At 41.8% G+C, this 20,406-nt stretch overlaps 1 protein-coding gene across 6 annotated transcripts in view; it reads left to right on the plus strand.

Moving 5' to 3' along the window:
* The window catches only part of mtmr14 (myotubularin related protein 14), a 96,747-nt gene that overhangs the window by 41,931 nt on the left and 34,410 nt on the right, over positions 1-20,406 (plus strand). For all 6 annotated transcript variants that reach the window (XM_008105550.3, XM_062973737.1, XM_008105549.3 and 3 more), the window contains 7 exons: positions 2,082-2,148; positions 4,325-4,410; positions 5,868-5,944; positions 11,052-11,088; positions 15,014-15,084; positions 17,267-17,316; positions 18,934-19,072. In XM_008105550.3, the coding sequence (XP_008103757.2) occupies positions 2,082-2,148; positions 4,325-4,410; positions 5,868-5,944; positions 11,052-11,088; positions 15,014-15,084; positions 17,267-17,316; positions 18,934-19,072 (527 nt within the window). The remainder of the gene's footprint in view (positions 1-2,081; positions 2,149-4,324; positions 4,411-5,867; positions 5,945-11,051; positions 11,089-15,013; positions 15,085-17,266; positions 17,317-18,933; positions 19,073-20,406) is intronic.

Here is a 20,406-nt window from a genome sequence, read left to right on the forward strand (position 1 = left end):
TGGGGGGCCATGCAGAAATGGGTCGAAACCCAGCGGGATATTCATAGGCTTTAATCAGCCTTTCAGAATATGCTTTGCTATTGGATTGTAGAGCGATTTTTCTCTACTTCAGGGGTCCTGAACACACCCTGCGATTCTGTGGAACCAAATTCCCTTGAACAGTTGAATAATGAATCAGAAATTGAAGCTGTGTTCTCTTCTCCTCTGTCCCAATTTCTCTCCGGATACTGTTTTGTTAGAACCATTTAGTGATAGTTTGTGCCTAAAATCTCTCCCAGATGAAGCAGGAAACTTTAAATATTGCAGTGGGAATGAAAGATTATAGCAAGAATGGGAGAATATGTATCTTTCCCGATGTTACTGCACTTCATTTCCCATAATCCTTAATACTTGATAAAACTAATGGGAGTGCAAATCCAGAATCCCTTGGAGGGCTACGGAAGTTGCTTAACCCAGATTATAGAGTGATGATGAGAATGTTGCACTAGGAATGGGGGGAACTTTAATCCAGGTCCCTGCTTCAATGCAAAAATGTTGCTGGATGTCCTTGGGCATTTTGCTGTACTTTCATCAAATCTATTACACTTAGCCCCCAGTCTTCTGAAAAACAAAGTGCAGTCTGAAGTACAAAACTAGTGACTCTGTTTTTGGACAGAAAGGACTGGTCCATGGAGTTCTGACTGGACATATGTGAACACTATACTTCAAACACTAGCTGAGGAATGTGAATAATGCATAGTAGGCTCACATACTATGAAAGCGATCTGTTCCAAGACCTTTTATATAATACGAATTTGGAATAAAATTGCAAACTCTTTTTCCAGGAGAGATTTCACTGTTCATGTCTTCAGCCTAAACACCATGCTGCTGAAAGCTGAAAATACTGTACACAACAGAATATTCCCTCACCAGCTTCCCCGTGAAGGGAAGAATAGCCTCAGGGAAGATCTTAAGGTGCTTTGATTGTGCTTTTCCTGCATGGCAGGGGTTTGGACTAGATAGCCCATGTGGTCTTTTCCAGTTCTATGATTCTAAGACTCACACAGGCTGTCTGTGTCTGAGCTCCTGAAAGAACCCTCCTCCCTGAGTGCCAATTTCAGTGGTAATCCTGGCTGTGCAGAGCCATATACCTCTCCACCAAGAAGGAGTTCAATTCCTTCTTCTGCCAATAGGAGCACAGCAGGGTTCCCATCAAATCTGCAACCAGATAAAGGTCTGCTTTCAGAATGTCAGCTCATGCAATCCGGTTCCTCATTACCCTCGCTTTTGTCCATTGAGGAAGTCTTTATACTGTATAACATGAACTGAACAACGCGAACTCATAGGCTGGCCACTATAGTCTTACTTGAACTAGTTCTACACAAATTTGTTAGTGAGATGTAAAAACTTATTCATTTAGTGCAGTGATTCTTAACCTGGGGTCCCCAGATGTTTTTGTCCTACAGCTCCCAGAAATCCCAGCTGGTTGACCAGCTATTAGGATTTCTGGGAGTTGAAGACCAAAAACATCTGGGAACCCCAGGTTGAGAACCACTGATTTAGTGAGAAAAGAAAATTTGATGAAGCTGTCATTCACATGAATAAAAAAGCCACACACGCATACATATATTTATTGCTGTTATTAAGATAGCTTTTGGTTTGCTTCTGCCATGTCCAAAAGTAGTATTTTTGTTCTAAACTTGCATTGTTACCAAAAGAAGCCTGCCTTGTCCTTTCCTTTGTGATCCTGTTGATGAAGGTGAATATTGCAGAGCTAAATGGGACTGCCAATAAAAGTAACACACCAGAACAATGGGGCAAGAGCTTTCAAAGAAAAGGGATGCATCTGTGGAAACCATGGAGTGACTGGTTTTTGTAAGAGCTCAAGTGGCTCTGCAGTTTCGCTCCCTTGTCAACTTTCAGTGCTTTGCTGACTGCTTCTTTGTTGGAGCACTAAATGTGGAATAGTAAGGCAGGTAGTAAGTAATGAATGGAAGAAGTGCTTGTAAGATACACTTAGAACAGGATTACAGTGGGGCCCGACAGCTCTTGCTTCATCTCTCATGTTCTCTTCTCTTCTCCACCGCTTTCCTTCCATTCAGAGCTGGGACCTTGTGCAGCAGACACAGAACTACCTGAAGCTTTTGATCTCCATTATCAATGGTGACGGTGAGTTTCTCTTCTTGCAGTGGAATGAGAACAAAAGTGAAGGGGCAGTGGGATGAGTTGCCCTGTGGGGTGGCCTCCTTAGCAACTATTTTAAGAAAAAAGAAGGCAAGATAAATCTCGGCTAAAATATAGCTGGGCATAGCAAATGTGGATTTCTTTGTGAGCCTCAGCTTGATTTCTTTGTGGGCCTCAATCCACAGGTCAATCTACACATCCAAATGTTTGAAACTGGGAAGTCTGCCTCATCAATCATGTGATCTGTGCCAGCAGTAGTTAAACTGTGCCCCAAAATGAGAAGTGCAGGTTTGTTAACTTGCCGGTACATGTACAAATATTACATGACAACTAGTAAAGACAAAATGCTAGATCGTCAGTGCTGGAAACACAAGGGTGGTAGTAGTTGAAGACATTTTGTTCTATGGAAGTGTAGCTGATCCTGATAGACAATACTTTCCCATGGGTTTTGGATTTTAATTTGTACATATGCATTAACATGGCCATGCTATTTTTGTAACTTGTGGATCTTAGTTTTTTTCTGTTTCCTCATGGCTGAAGAAAGAGCGAGTTTACTGTCACTGTTTTTCCTCCAACCAATGAATGGACCATATCTCCCCTTTTCAAGGGGTGCAAGCTTTCATAGGGGCTCAGTTCCCTGGCTGATGTGCTTCTTTCTTGCTCACTGTTCTCAGGCAACACCATGGCATCTGTTGCTCTCAGTGCTGGCTCTACATCTTGAGCTCTGGAGGAGATATTGACTGAGTATATCCAGTTTTATATATCCAGGGCCGGGCTTAGCACAGCAGGCTAAACCACTGTGCTGCAGAAAAATCCTGCTGATCAAAAGGTTGGCAGTTTGAGCCCAGGTTGTGGGTGAGCACCCACCTAGCAGGTCGAAAGCAGAAATGCGGGTTGATAAATAGGTACCACTTTTAGCAGGGAGATTTAATAAAGGCGCCCTTAAGGACATCGATCAGGAGGAAGCTCCTTGACATGGAAGATGGAGCGACAACACCCCCTCCCTCCCCCACGTGGCCGGAGTCGAGCACAGCCTCCAAGATGCCTGATATAAACCAGAAGAGTTAAACCCACAAATCTAGAGAGCCGACTATAGTTCTACGGTCTGAAAATGTAGTTTATTACTGCTCCCCCTGGAAGAAAGGAAGGGTGTCTTCAAACAGAGTTTAACTGAGTAGAATTTCTTACCACAAGATGTGGTTATGGCTACCAGGTTGGATTCCTTTAAAGGAAGTTTGGATGACTTCATGATAAAAGGGATTATCAGTGGCTATCAGTGTATCACCTCCAATATCAGGAACAGTCCCTGGGAAGTGTGAAATGGGAGGTTCTACAGGGAGGGATCCTATAGGCAACTATGTAAACAGAATTTTGGACTAAATCGATTGGACTAAATTGGACTAAATTCTTTGATATGGCATGGCTCTTATGTTCTTGTGTTATTTATTTCATAGAATCATAGATTTGGGAGAGACTCCAATAGTCATCCAGTCCAGCCTCATTCTACCATTCAGGAATACCTAGTGAAATACCTCCTGATACATGGACATCAAGCCTCAGCTTAAAAATCCCCAAAGAAAGAGATTCACCACAGTCTGAAACCATCTTATTAATAAAATGTTTTACTGCTCACCAAGTGATACACAAAACACATATAGAAACATATTAAGAGAATACTGAAACCCATTTTCTTTTTACTGTTACGATTTTCTAAAAACAAATATTTAATGTTCTGGTTCTTAAAAATGATTTAAAGCAGTGACCATTGTACTACAAGAGGGATTAAAGTTACCCCTATTTAAGTTACACTTGTAATCTAGTTATACCTTACTCATTAGAAGGGAAATAATTGGTTGTTTGTAACTTACTTCTTCCAGATTCTCAAGAATGGATGCTAACTTCTCAGGCAGATGAAATGTGTGATTAATTCTAAGTCTGGATGAATATATTGGCATAGTCTCTAATTTCCTCTGCTTTGCAGAAACTATCTCTGGAGAATGCTCAGCCTTGTGCAGCTGGCCCGGCATATGCCATTGCATCCCCTGTGGACAAACGGAGGCCTCGGTCCCGTGGGGGTCTTTTCATCTTGAATGCCATACAAGTAACACAGCTCTTTTTCCTCCCTCTGCTTTTGCTTTCCTTTCCTGCCGGCTCAGCACAGATGACAGTGGGCTCCTGGTACACTGTATATCCGGCTGGGACAGGACGCCACTCTTCATCTCCCTCCTGCGCCTCTCCCTGTGGGCTGTGAGTACCTAGAAGTGCCTTAGCTTGGCTATGGCAGATGTGAGGGTGCAGCTGGGGCTGCAAAGAATGCATCCAGGGTGTAGGGTATGTCTTCCCTCCTGCTAACCCTAGCCAGCTGCTTTGTGCATATATTTATTTTTAGAAGATGCAAGGTTCTGCTGGCAGAAGACACAACTCCCATATATAAAATTGGTGGGACATTCTATTGCTTACAAAGTTTGGGGAAGGGGGCAGATTTTAGAGTGGTTAAATCTTGTATTTCATCGTAGAATGACATAAGGGTGGGTAGAATATTAATTGCACTCTGTTGAAAACTTACACTTAGATTTCAGAAGCTCCCTATAGGTGGAGCCCCAGAGAATCCGGGAGGTGAGACTGAACATTTGTTGCAGCCTCCATAATGGCAGTTTTTTTCCCCAAAACCTACTTTCTCATAATGCTGCTTTATATTTGTATAGATTATCCCCCCAAAGGCCAATAGGCCAGGCAGAGTGATATCTATTTTCCACATTAAGGAGATATTTGGAAGGAGTCCCAAGAATCCTGATACCAAACATCTTTTCCCTTCTAGCTTCTGATTTCTGGGCAATGTCTATTATTCGCTGGCTGAATTTCACAGACTGCTTCCCCAGAACCTGACATAATTTGTGTTTGACTTTTTGACTCTACACACATTTCTGTGTTGTCCTTGTGGCACATTGTATTAATCTTGTGTTCAGGCAGACCTATAACATTGGCTTCCTCTCATCTTTCTCTTGAGATCGATTTCCATCTTTAGCCCAGGTGGATTTCAGCACTGGGGAAAAATTGTGCTCAGCCAAATAGAATTGCATTGCATTGATTTTATTCTGTTTGTACAAGTTAAATTAGTTTGCTAGAGAAGTTGATAAGGACTTTTGATGTCAGGGAATGAAGTAAGAAGCTCTTGGCTGAGAAAGTACTGCAGAATCTGAGAAGCTGTAAACAGATGCAGGCAAGTTGTGGGCACTTCTCAGTGTCAAATATATATCACGCTGTTAGCAAATCTAGGAGTTTCATCTTCAGTAATCAAAGAGTTGGAAGAGCTCACAAGGGCCATCTAGTTCAAACCCATTCTGCCATTTAGGAACACACAATCAATGCACTCTTGAAAGATGGCCATCCAGCCTTTGTTTAAAAATCTCCATAGAAGGGGACTCCACCACATTCCAAGTGAACAAGAACTAGAAGCATCCTTTTTGTGATCTCAAATGTAGATCTCATTACTTTATGGTGAGCAAAATGCATAACTTTGGATTGAAAATAATGTTTGCTTTGTAGATAGATTTTGTATTATTAAAAAACTAGATCTCTGCAGTACCCTGAACTTTAATCTGTTTTGCCTTATGGGGGTTGCAGTGTTTGATCAGCAGGGAAGAAACTGGGCAAAGAATATCTGTAATGCATGGTGTATTTATCAAGCATCTTTCCTTCCTTAGGATGGGCTGATCCACACATCCTTGGAACCTTCAGAGATACTTTACCTGACAGTGGCCTACGATTGGTTCCTCTTTGGGTAAGCCTTCTGAAGACCGGTTTACTTCACTTGGGAATATAGGATGCTCTCTTATACTGAGTTATACTACTTGGAAATATAGGATGCTCTCTTATACTGAGTTACGCTTTTAGTGTGCATTACCTAGTATTGCTAACTTTTAACTGGCAGTGGCTTTCCAGAGCTTTTGGCAGAATTTGTTCCAAGCCCTTCCTGGAGAGCTCCCTTGATATTCCCTGGTACTTTCCTATTTAGGTAATAAGCAGGTTTTGCTTAACTTCTAAAAACAAAACAAAAACAACTTTTGTGTAGTATAATGTTATAGAGATGATTTGGTCAGACCATTTCCAGCTCTCCAGTAATAATAATAATAATAATAATAATAATAATAATAATAATAATAATAATAATAATGGGTATAATAATTAAACTTTATTTATATGCCACACCTATCTCCCCGAGGGGACTCAGGGCAGTTTCCAACAAAAGAATAGCAAACATTCAATGCCGTAATAAACCAACAAAAACAAATAAAACAACCCAACCAAATCCCAGAAATATAACACATAATCAAAAATTAAATAATAACATAACTGATCAATTACATAGCCATCAAGAGTTGACTCAGGAGCAGAATGGCTTTACAGAACAACAAAGGGCCAAACAAACATCAAATAAATCTGCAAAGGAATATATCTTGAGATCTGAGTTCGAGAAGAAGACATCAGTAAAAAAGGCAGCAAATAAATTCATTTCCTTATTGGATACCACTTCTACACACATGTTTTTGGCACTAAAATACACCTTTGAGCATATAGATTGGGCAAGGGTCTTTATACAGTTCTTCCAGTCATCAAAGGGGAATCCTTGGCTTTGTTTCCCTCTGGTTCTCTATTAACCAGATTGGCTTCAGCATCTCCCCCAAGAGAACCAGGAGGTGGCAGAGGCAGAAAGGCCTCATCCTGGATTTGTTCATAAAGGTGTTGCTTAATACGAGCTTGAATCCTCCTCCTACACATAATGTAGAGCCTCATCACACAAGAGCAGTGTTTCCCAAACTCTCCTACAGTGTCAGGACCCAGGCTGCAGAACACCAATAACCACGCGCAGAGGCCAGACTCTATCTAATATCTTTATTAAAGAAATATATAAAAACAATAAAAACAAGTGAAGAATATAGTTCAGAAGCAGACCTTTCAGATGAGGTCAAATATAGTCCAGAAATGTATTGTCCAATATAAGATATTAGATTTCAAAGTTTTAATCCACTTGACCGAAACACACACTTTGCCAAGCAATAGTGTGGGGAAATAACAGAGTCTTTATAGTCCAATGAAGCTTGACAACAAGGCTGGAATTAAACTTGATTCTTGACTTGATCCAAGACTTGAAACGAGGCAAACATGAAGCATGAAACAAAGTCCGTGGCAAAACGTGAAACAAGGCAAGGCTTGAGACTTGATCCGGGAAGCAAGGAACTGGGATTACGAAGTCCACACACGATCTCTCTCCTCAAGCTGATTAATTGACTCCGCAAAGTTCCCCTTGCGACAAACACCTATATTGGGTCTCGTTTTCCCGCCAACAGAACACTTTCCCTAGAGAACGAGAAGCGAAACCCAACTCTGTCCAGATGCATGACTCCTTAGAATTTCCCAAGGGAAGCAGACCTAATCAGCTAGTTGTTTGGCAGCGATTCTCAGGCTCCGGCGATTAGCCTCTCTGACTCCTCTATCTATAGTATAATTGTCCCTCCGGGAAAACGGGGGGGAGTTCTGCCCAAGGCCTGTTTGGCTGAATTCTTGAGGGCAAACATCCTCCAGGTGGAGAGGCTCCGGCTCTGGCTGAACCGGCGAAAATCCCATGTTTTCCTCTTCGTCTGCCACAATAGTACTAGGAACAGGACTACAAGGCCCATGAGTCATCACATACAGGGGTTTTGGACTTAAGCTCCCACAATCCCTAACAGCTGGTAAGATGGCTGGGATTTCTGGGAGCTGAAGTCCAAAACACCTGGAAGAGCAGGTTTGAAAAACACTGCACTAGAGCATCTATCTCGATCTGTGGATCCCCAGGTGTTTTGGCCTACAACTCACAGAAATCCCAATCAGTTTACCAGTACAGTGGCACTTATTTCACATGCCAGTAAGGTAATGCTCAAGATCCTGCAAGGCAGACTCCAGCAATACATGGAGCAAGAGCTGCCAGATGTCCAAGCTGGGTTTAGAAAAGGCAGAGGAACAAGAGACCAAATTGCCAATATCCGCTGGATAATGGAGGAAGCCAGGGAGTTTCAGAAAAACATCTACTTCTGCTTTATTGATTATTCTAAAGCCTTCGACTGTGTGGACCATAACAAACTGTGGCATGTGCTTGGTGGTATGGAGATACCAAGTCACCTTGTCTGTCTCCTGAGAAATCTGTATAAAGACCAAGTGGCCACAGTAAGAACAGACCACGGAACAACAGACTGATTCAAGATTGGGAAAGGAGTACGGCAGGGCTGTATACTTTCGCCCTACCTATTCAACTTGTACACAGAACACATCATGCAACGTGCGGGGCTTGACAAATCCAAGTCGAGTTAAAATTTCTGGAATTAACATTAACAACCTTAGGTATGCAGATGATACCACTCTGATGGCTGAAAGTGAGGAAGAGCTGAGGAGCCTTATCACCAAAGTGAAAGAAGAAAGTGCAAAAGCCAGGCTGCAGTTAAACATCAAGAAAACCAAGATCATGGCAACCAGACCGATTGACAACTGGCAAATAGAGGGAGAAAACGTGGAGGCAGTGACAGACTTTATATTTCTAGGTGCAAAGATCACTGCAGATGCAGACTGCAGCCAGGAAATCAGAAGACGTCTACTTCTTGGGAGGAGAGCAATGGCCAACCTCGATAAAATACTGAAAAGCAGAGACATCACACTGGCAATGAAGGTCCGCATAGTGAAAGCAATGGTATTCTCCATAGTAACCTCTGGCTGCGAGAGCTGGACCATAAGGCTGAGCGAAGGAAGATAGACACTTTTGAACTTTGGTGCTGGAGGAAAATCCTGAGAGTGCCTTGGACCGCAAGAGGATCCAACCAGTCCATCCTCCAGGAAATAACCCCCGACTGCTCACTGGAGGGAAGGATATTAGAGGCAAAGTTGAAGTATTTTGGCCACATCATGAGAAGACAGGAAAACTTGGAGAAGATCATGATGCTGGGGAAAATGGAAAGAAAAAGGAAGAGAGGCGACCAAGGGCGAGATGGATGGACGGTATCCTTGAAGTGACTGGTGTGGACTGGGCCATGAGGTCACGAAGAGTCGAAAACGACTGAACGAGTGAGACGACGACATTACCAGCTTTTAGGATTTCTGTGAGTTGAAGGCCAAAACATCTGGGGACCCACAGGTTGAGAACCACTGATCTATCTGCTTTAAATGCTGTAGCTGCCTTCTGCAGAATTACAGGGGTTGTAGTTTCATGAGACCCAGGGCCTCTCTGGCTGAGCAGTCTAAAGACACTCCCTGAACAACAAGCCCCAGAATTCTGCAGGAGGCAGCCACAGCATTTAAAGTGGATTAAAGTGGATAGATGCTCTTGTGTGATGAGGTCCCCAGAGTTGGTCATTTCTTCTGTAGACAGAAAAGCTTGGCGAAGAAAGAATGAATTTGTGTATTAGGTTATTCAAACTGTTCAAACACTTGGGTAGGAACGCAAAAGTGTTTTGTTCTGGCCCCTAAAGTTGCATACCAGGAAGTTTCATTTAAGGCTGCCACTTCACAAATCAATTGGCTTCCAGGTGCAGTTTTGCGTGTGTGTGTATATTGCACTTACATATACTAGAACATGATAATACTGTCTTTCTTCAATTGTAAGATGCCATCAATTGTAAAATCTATATATATAAAAGAGTGATGGAATCCCGGCGACCAACAAAACAACAAAACTAAACACCCCACAACCTTGAAAATTGACAACATGACCCCTCATCCACGCCTCTAGGTTGATACAACAAAAAGAAAAGAAAAATAAAGCCCTAATTAGAGGGAGAGGAATAATTGCTTTTATCCAATTGCTGCCAGTTAGAAGGCTAAGCTCCACCCACTTGGTCTCCTAGCAACCCAATCAGCCCAGGGGACAGGCAGAGTTAGGTCTCACTTAGGCCTCTTCCACACTTCCTATAAAATACAGATTATCAGATTTGAACTGGATTATATGGCAGTGTAGACTCAAGGCCTTTCCACACAGCTATATAACCCATTTATAATCTCATATTATCTGCTTTATGAGCACCAATCCCCAAAGTCAGACACGACTGAACTTAATGTCAGGAGAAAACCTTTACCCTTTACCTTAACTACCACCAATTCCTCAATACTTTATTTCCCATATCACCATACTTCGCCACAGCAATGCGTGGCCGGGCATAGCTAGTGCATCCTAATTTCAGTACCACCACCACCAACAACAAAATTACGTAGGACGCACCCCATTTTTAGAGATGTTTATATAGGGAAAAGGGCATCCTACAATGGAAGAAATACTGTAATAGTTGGAGCACCAACCCCTTTGCAAAGTATTATTATTATTATTATTATTATTATTATTATTATTATTATTATTATTATTATTATTATTACTCTGCTTTATCTCCCCAAAGGATGCTCAAAGCAGCTCCAAAGAGGACTCAAAGCAGCAAACCCAGTGTTGATATAGTTTCGATTTTTGACTAAGGGCCTTATGGGAAAAGAAAGTTGAGGGCTAGCCTTGCCTTAGGTCTCTCTTCCCATGGGCTTTCTGCATTTCCACTTGTCCTGTTTCCTCTATAGCAGTGGTTCTCAACCTGTGGGTCCCCAGGTGTTTTGGCTCACAACTCCCAGAAATCCCAGCCAGTTTACCAGCTGTTAGGATTTCTGGGAGTTGAAGGCCAAAACATCTGGGGACCCACAGGTTGAGAACCAGTGCTCTGTGGGGAGGGAAGTTAGTCCAGGAATAGGGAATCAATAGCTTGATCTATCTGAGCCTGAAGTAGAGTCATATTGAACAAAATCTGAAGAAATGATATGGCGAATGCCTTGAAAACCAATATTAGGAACGTCTTGGCTGATATTCAGTGTTCTTCTGTATCTTGCAGTCACATGTTAGTGGATCGGCTCAGCAAAGGAGAGGAGGTGAGTGTGCTTTCGGGCAACTTGGGAGCAATGCCAAGTAGTTGTGGGGTCTCAGGCCCACTGACAATGCTTTAGTGGTCTTTGCAGAGGCAGGGAGTCAGTGATGTGTGGGTATTATGTGCACCTGAGATATGAGCCAGATAAGTGCACAAAATCCATACTTTCTGCCAAATAAAACTGAACATACAAGCCCTCTAGATCAAATAGAAAATCCATCTAATCCAGCCTCCTGCTACTTAACAGTGGCCAAGCAGATGCCTCTAGGAAGTACACAAACAACACAGGAAGGCAGTTGCCCCTTTTCTCCACCGTTGCTTTACAATTACAGATATATCTCAGCAAACAAAGTCGATGTGCTTCTGGGCATTACCTCTCTAATAGATTTGGTACCAGAGGCAGAAATAACATAGAAAAAAATAGAGATAGGGTTCTGTAATCCCCCTTAAAAGGAGCAGTTCAACATGCTTCATCAAGCCTTTTATTCAAAACAGACAATACATATATGGGAAATGAAATCGCCAAATCAGATAAGCCTTGCACAAGCAAAATACCTTTTGAGCCGTCTAAAGACCACTTGAAGATTTCTTTCAAAATGCATCCAAGGAGAATTTTTCTTTCACCAGTTTCTTCTTTTCTTACAATTTCAGTGTTGATGACTGAACATATAGATCTATGCTTTTTTCCTGATGAGGAAAGCTAATTTGCTTTCTCCCTTTCTCTTTTCTCTGTATTCAGGAAGAGATTTTAGGGGCAGCTGTTGTTCATCTTTCTTGTTGCAGGTAGACATAACTGCAGTAGTATTGATTAGATCAGATTCGTATTCTTTTTCACCTTAAGCTTTTATTGTAGTGTTTACTGCAGATATGCTGCTGCAACCAATACTACAAGATGATTTCTCCATCCCTTCTTCACCATCTTTCCAGTGCTAATGTTGCTAAAATAATTCCAGCTAGACTGAGAAAAAGGGGGATTGGGGAGCCATCAAAATGCTTTGTAAACCAAGTGTCTTTGTTAAATGCTTTCTACAGTGGTAGCATACAGGTATACAAGCAGAAATAGAACTGTAAACACAAAAATCCTATTTCTGATTCTGGAGGCTCCTAAACAACCAAAAGCCCCTGAATTAAAAGTATAGAACAGACACATACTTTGCTTAACTTCTGATTTCAGCTTCCCCCCCCCCCCCCAAATCTCTGTAACATCTGCAGTTACTTGGGAAGGAATGGATTGGGGGGAAAATGGATGTGTAGGAAGGAAATCCTAGTCTTGGGAAAAGGAGAGGAATATATGTCAAAAGCCCGTCCTTCTGAAAATTACTTTTCTGCACTACAGCTCCCAGAATCCGCTAATCAGCACAATTGCTGGCTAGGGGATTAGGAACAAAGAGAAATGCCTTGTATGGAATCAAATAATTGGCTTAGTGTAAGGCAGCTTATACTGAGTGCTTCAGTGGACAAGATTTCAGACAAGATTAATTCCCTACCCTTCCCTAGTGATCCCTGATATTCCCTGGTTTTCTTCCATCGAAGCATTTATCAGGCCTGACAGAGGTTAGGTTCTGAAATCATACAAGATAAAGTTTGTTCTGGCTGGAATGGGGATTATCGTCTGAAAAGTAGGTTTTCTATATTCTGACTAAAATCGTGCACTTGAAATGACTCCTTCCGTCTTCTTTTCCAACTATAGCAATTGTAAGCAGATCTCCAAGAAGGTTCAGCAATCTTGGTGTGTTGGGATTTTGTTTCTGAGAGGCTTTGTGCTATCCAGCCCTTATCATGTTCATATACCTTTCGTTATGTTTTGCCAATGTTTTTAAGCATGTGTGAAAGGCTGCCACTTGCAAACAAACTCTTTTATGTATCATAAGGGTATAAGGTTTGCCCTTACATATTTCTGAATTTCCTTTCTTAAATTGCAACTCTCAGAATCCTAACTGCTATTCCCAGTAATTGGGGAATTGTTCTCTTAAAAAATGGCTTCCTTCAAAGGTAGTCAGATGCTTCTGACGGGATGCCGAAAACAGGACTTGGAGCTAATAGCTTGCTCTTGCCTCTGCTCTCCCTGGCGACCTGCACTCATGTTACAAAGCTTACAATTCTGGTATTTCCATTTAGATACTACAGCAATTCCATTTAGATCTTCAGCACAAAACCTCCATGCAATTCTACAGTCAGGAAACTTGCTTGACTCTATTCCGCCATCAGGCTTTTAAGCTGTTTTTGTCTCCTGGGATTGGAGAAGATTAAAATGCCCTGGACAACGATGAAAGCTGATAGGAAGAAAATCAACCAGTTTGAAATGTGGTGGTGGAGAAGTGTTCTACAAATAAAAAGACCTGGACAAATAAATAGGCCCTACAGTACATCAAACATGATTTCTCCCTAGAATCTAGAGCACAGCTTTCCAAACTCATTAGTGTGTTGGCTGCAGTGTGTAGGTGTGTCACACAACTGTAATGAGAAACTTCTGAGTCTATGGGAAATAAGCAACAAATGATATATTTTTACAAATATAAATGAAAGTTTTTCATAGATATGCTGTGTCCCTATATGATTCATTATTACAATTTACGTATGTGCCCATATCTCAAGGGATTGGTTTAGCTCTGGTTTGCTGGCAGAACTGAAAAATGTGTTACCAGAATGGAATGTTTGCAAAGCTTTGATCTGAATGGAGTGTTAATCAAGGAAGCCACATCCCTGACTCTGCAGCACTTGAGCAGAGCTGTTACTTGGAGGTCTCTCATTCATGGGGCCACCATACATCAAAGTTGATTTGGTGGTGGTTAATAACAATTAAAAGTCAGGACTTGGAGAAGTTGCAGTAACCATGCTGGATGAGAGCTTTAATCCAAGGAAGTGACTTTTCCAAGCTCTGGCCCCATCACACAGGTTTGACCACCGCTGCCTTAAATCTACACAGGCTGGAAAATGTATAAAAATCCAGCTTAGAAGAAATGTGCTCACGTTGGTAAATAGAGTTGTGTCACTTTGGCTACTAGATGTGAACCTACCAGTCTTAACTAGCCACTGATGAGAGTGGCTATTTTTTATATTTATTAAAGTTTTCCATAATATATATGCACCGAAAGAGTGGGAACAAGTTTCATATAGAAAGTAAGAGAGAAGATAGAAAAAATAATAGAAAAATCACCCCAAACACACTACCCAGAGAAAAAAGAAGAAAAAATAAATTAAAATGCCAAAAAAAAACTCTATATATGTATTGGGCTTCTGTTCTTCTTCCTTCTGTTTGTATCGCTTAAGTCTTTTAAAATTGCTATTTTTTATGAGAAAACAACTTTGCTCTACTGTCTGTTCTTTTAAAATTCTAAACTGCCAGTATATATGTAACACCTTGTCATGGTCATGCTTAACACTGACAAACACAAATTTTTGGTGGCTCAAATGTTAGCCCTGTTTCTAGGTATATTTGACTAGCTAATTCCAAACATGGTTCCCCCCCCCATTGATTCTCATTTTGGAGATACAAAATATATGCCCTATACTAGGTGCTATCTGCTTGCCCACAGAAAATCATCATAACCATATTTAAGAAACTAGACCTGATGCAGACTGTCCAATGCAGTGTTCTGATTAGTACTTCAAATAACCCCAGGAACAGACCTAAAAACCAAGACACAAAGAATTTTTTTGTTTTGTTTTTGGGCTGTGTCATCATTGTGACAATTTGCTTTCTGGTGATACATGATATCCAGGCCTGGCCTGCAGGAGGCTGGTGCCCCAAAGCCTTCAGAAAGGTGGGCTGATGAGGGGCTCCAGGGAAGACTATGGTGGTCAGTGTCCCCTCCCCGGGGCCTGCACCCTGCAACAACGAAAGAGAGTTTCAGGATGGCACGGTCATTTGCCAGTGCTCCCTCTTGCCCTGCTCTCTTTTAAGCTGCCTTTCCTTTTTTTGGCTCTAGATTTTCTTTTTCTGCTTCGATTTTCTGAAGCACATCACCTCTGAGGAGTTCTCTGCCGCCAAGCAGCTGAGGTAAGAGCCTGCGCGAGCAAACTGCCAGGAAGAGCGGAGGAGAATCTCGTTAGCGCACGCTCTTTCTTCTGGGAAATGGGGGCCCTGGTGTCCTGGCCCAATTCACTTTAATTTATTCTGTGCTCAGAACGGAGCAGGAATGGGGCCATGAGCCGCGTTCTCCAAAAACTGCCTGGGTTGGGAGTCCTACATAAGAAGAGAAGTGACTGCCGGTGGGTGGGTGGGGTTGGTTAATAATAAGGACAGAGCGTATCTGGTCTCACTGTCTGTGGCTGGAGTAGCTCTGGTGAATAAGAATGATCTGATCTAATGAATCGGTCACCATCGCCAGATCACCTTTTGGGACTACAGTCAGTCCTCCATACTTGCTGGGGGTGGGAGCATAATATGCGCACGCAGGAGACAAACTGAGTAAAAAATGCTACTTTTTTATCTGAGGGAGCATCTCTAGGAATTTATAGGTCTTTCAGCACGACTCTGTGATTAAATTCCACTGGTCAATTTCCACTGGTAGTTGACCACAGAATCACACTAGAGAATTTATAGACTCCAAGAGAGAGAGAGAGAGAACATGTTTATCAAACCTGTAAATGATTAAATCCACAAAAAGTAAAATCTGCAAATGTGGAAGGCCAACTGTACAGTGCATCCTCCAGCCACAAGCATGCCTAGCCTCGTTTGTCTTCTGGTAATCGTTCTTCATGGATGTTCTGCTTACAGCTGTTATGGCTGACCGCTGTCTGTGTAGTGCTGACAGAATGGCTTTCCTTAATGGGAGAATAGTTTCTTCGTCTGGGGCTTGTGGTGGTAGTGGGAGATCCCGTGCATCATGCATGATTTCTTTAACCCATCAACAACTGACTTTTTGGGTTCTGTATCTTTCCTTTCTCAATCACATGACTGAAGCGGTTGCTTCCAATCAGAATTGAGTCTTTATTTGGCAAATTCAGATGTGCTGGTATAATATGGTTTGGTCACATTGGGAGGTAGGGGGAGGGTGCAAATACTGAGCTTGTTTCAAATAAGAGAATGAGATTCTTCTAGCCATTCAGATGCTGTTGGACTGCAAATCCTGCCAGTGCTGGCTCACATAAGTTGGAATACTGGGAGTTGCAGTATGACATCATCTACCCAACCTGGTTTTAGAGCAGTGGTTCTCAACCTGTGGGTCCCCAGATGTTTTAACCTTTAACGCACAGAAATCCTAACCGCTGGTAAACTGGCTGAGATTTCTGGGAGTTGTAGGCCAAAACACCTGGGGAGTCATAGGTTGAGAACCACTGGTTTAAAGGCTTCAGAAAAGGGGAGGCACTGGCTGTACTTCTCTTTTGAGGAGGATTGTGGTTGCTGCTCCTGATGTGTTCCTTGCTAGAGATCAGGGGATGGTGGAACACATTTTTATCTCATTCTGGGGGGTTGGTGGAAGAGCAATTATTATTGGTAACAAGCGAGGTTGTAACTGATTGTTCAAGCATGGAATGGCAGGAGGAAGAAATAATGTGAAGATGCTGGAGATAAAACTTTGAATGCATATTAGAATGCTGCTCAAACTACCTAGAGTCAGTCCCTTGACCAGACACCAGCTGTTGCGTAACTAAAGCTAGTTTTGCCTCCCAAACCTTCATGGTCCATCTGGCCCTCTTGCATGGAGGACCAGAAGATAAACAATTTGCGTGATTGGCAGGGTACTAATGTGCAATTTTCCTCATCCAGCAAATTTCATGTTGCTTTCCTTTTTGTTTCCTTCCCGTTCTCTGTTGAATTGAGTGGATTTTGATAGCATATCCAGACATGGCTCTGCCTTCCATGCTGGTCTCCAAGATACCATACACATTGATGCCCCTATATAGATGGCAATGGAGGTGGTTATGGTAATAATGATTATGATAAAAGGTGTGACGAATGTCCCACTTCTATTAATAGAGCAGAGAGAAAGTATTTTACTACTGTTTATAAATTCCCATTATCCATTAATGTTTTCATTAATGTTCAAAGTGGTTCAAAAACATCTTATTTCCTCTATCAACAGCTAACTCCCTTCCCTTCCTGATTAATAATTTTAACAAATCAGATGTGAGGAAATACTTCTGATCTAACACTCGCAGTAGCAGTGCAACAATGTGGAACAATGGTTATGTCTATATTTCTTTTTGTTTCCCCCCCCCTCTCTTTCCAACTCCAGGAGGAAAAGTCTGCCACCCGGATTCACGCTAGAAGAGATCTGTATGCTAAGTGAGTGCTGTTTGCCATCTTCCAACCAGTTCCTTAGTCTAAAAATGGGTGTGTTTTCTGGGAATTTAATGGTGACAGTATTTCACTCACTAGAAGGGTTTAAGAATATTCTAAATTCAGTGGTGCACCTTTCCTCTCATTCTAATAGTGGTAACCAAGTCCTGTGTGGACTTTTTGTGGTTCATCTATTATCTTTTCCCAAAACCTTTCAGTTATTATATTTCTGCAAACATGAAAGTTACCCTGAGTCTTCTGATGACTCCCTCTTGCCCATGGGCGTAAGGGACAACACTAATTTCTGATAATTAGCAACAGAGGTGACCTGGCAATACCATTCCAAGGTCTGCAGGACAAACTCTTGAAATCTGTAAGGGGAAGCTTCCAGAGGAGAAAGCATGATCGTCTGCTGCAGAAAAAGCTTTGTGGCATCTTAGAAACGCACACGTTTAAAATGGTGCAAAAGCTTCCAAAGCCCACTTCAAATGTTCTTTGTTTCAAAGGAAGGAGGGTCATATGAGCATGATTGCAACTGGAATGAAGAGTTCACATTGTTTCAGAACACAGTGGTCATCACATTTTGAGAAAGAATGAGGCAGACACATAGCTATGCCTAGAAGCCGATGGCAGGCCCTTCCTCCATCTCAACGGCTATTGCCCTGAACTCAGAGGGAGAGAGGAAACTGCACTATCTGCTGGACTTAAATCCTCCCTGCACTGCAATTCCCTTTCCTTGTGTGATTGTAAATCCTGAGGAACTGGGCTCTTTTTTACCTTGTAAAGCGTCATGTACAGTGATGCTATATGAATATATGAACAACAACAATAACAATAGTTTTTGTTATTTGATTTCTCAAATCTTTCATCAAAAGCAAATGCCAAAACTTCAAGGTTTCTTTCCTCTTATGTGAAAACTTCTAATGGCAATAGCAGAATTCCAGTGTCTTGTCTAGTCCTGGTCTTTTCCCAGGACACACAAGAACAGAATGTGTTATGCAAAATAAAAATCTTGCAGATCTACTTAGTATGCACAATCCATGTGGGCTGCTGTTTTTGGGTCAGAAATTGATCTAAATATTTGTATTGTGCAGAGTGCATTATTTCTGACAACAATGCAGGACTATGTTTACTCTTCTTTCTATGGAAACTTCACCTCCTATGATCAGAGGTCAGCTTGAAAGTGTTTTTGTGGATTATGAGGGACGGAAGCTAATTCTACCAATATATCAGGGAGATAGTAGCTGTGTTTCTGGTCTTAGTGTGGACTTTGTCAACTGCAGTTTTGGCTTTGCTATACAACAAGTGGGCCATAAGATAGAGAGCAGAGAGGAAGGTGGTGTAGTAGCAACTTCTTAATCCTTCTGAGAAAATAGATACTATCGCTGGAATCTGGTAGCTCTTCTGTTTACCACAATAGATGCCTTGCATTTAATTGGTGATAAATCACTTTATTTGTCACCTGGACACACTACTAAGATTGTAGATCTTCCCACTCATTGCATCTATGGTATTTATGTTTTGTTTGCTGTGTTTCTCAATTTGAATTAGTTGCTTTTGAGTGGGGGAAAGAAAAGGAGAGGTGCTGGCTGATTCTTTAAGGGTCTTATTTTTGTGTTCCAGAGCAGAGAGACCGAGGCAGTACCACTAGTCTGAGCAGCGATTTCTCTCTTGTGATGGAAAATTCTCCTGGAGCTGCAGGAAGTTTCACCTACGAAGCGGTAGAGCTGATGCCAGCAGGGTCTCAAACACAGGCTGCTTGGTACGTCATGTATACATTTCTGCTTCTAATCTTGGGTCATTTATCTGGGAGCTTGGTGCAGGACTAGATCATAGTATCATAGAGTTGAAAGAAACTACAAGGGCCATCCAGTTCAACCCCCTGCCATGCAGGAAGACACAATCAAAGCACCCCTGACAGATGGCCACCAGCCTTTCCTTAAAAACCTCCAAAGAAGGAGATTGTTGTTGGAAATAACAACCTTCTACAAGCCTCCTATACTAGTTATTTGTTATGTATATAATTGCGATTGTTTATTATATTGTATGTATAGATTTGTATGCTGTTTTACCCTTAACTCTATGTTGTTTGAGGTTGTGGGAGGGACTGCAGACCATGTGACCAGATCTGGGACTATTCAGACTGAGGCTCCATTTTAGAATCAGCTCCATGCAGTCATCCCACATGACCTTGGAGGTGTCTACGGACAGCGCCGGCTCTTCGGCTTAGAAATGGAGATGAGCACCAACCCCTAGAGTCAGACATGACTGGACTTAACGTCAGGGGAAACCTTTACCTTTTATAGTGTAGTAGTCAGTATGCATCGGTCAGTATGTAGTTGAGTTAAGTATGCTGCAGAAGTCAGTCAGTATGCGTTAGAAGTTGAATACCGTATGCATCAGAAGAGAGTGTTAGTCTCTATGCAACAGAGAAGAGACTGAAACAGAATGCTTAAAGAACAAACTGTTTAAACTTTGAACCAATAATCAATGTATCTGTATGCTTAATACACGAAGTTTTGTAAGTAAATCTATGTTAACTTTTAATGAAGACTACTTATTTTTGGTATCTTGAGAGCATGATTTAAAAGCAATATATTTTATGGGAGAGTAGATTTGGGGGGGGGGGAGGCAACTGAAATAACACTTCTGAAGATCTGCTATATATTCTATGCATTGGCATATCTGCTTCTAACAGTCCAAAGAAAAAACTAGGGAAATCAGTCTAACAACTGAGAAAACTAAATTGCCTTGCAGGAATACTAGTGGATATTTACCCTTAAGGAGAAGATTGACTCAAGCAAGTTTTTAATTCTTCTCAGGAAGATCATACTTTACAAAAAGGTTATGATTATTCCAAATAGTGTGAATGCCAATTGATCTCCAAAAAGGGTCATCTTCCAAATGGCTATGGAGATTCTGGTTTTCCAAAAGGCTATGGTCTTTAAAAACTCATGCCTTTCCAAAAACTACCACATTCCAGGGCAGCATAGATGTTTATGTGTACACGCATACTTTCAGGTCTCCTGTCAACTTAGGGGTATTGTAACTATGACAGACAGAAAGACATCTCTTGCACAGTGGCTCTCAGGTTGG

The sequence above is a fragment of the Anolis carolinensis genome, chromosome 2 (genome assembly GCF_035594765.1).
Source record: "Anolis carolinensis isolate JA03-04 chromosome 2, rAnoCar3.1.pri, whole genome shotgun sequence".
NCBI lineage: Eukaryota > Metazoa > Chordata > Lepidosauria > Squamata > Dactyloidae > Anolis > Anolis carolinensis.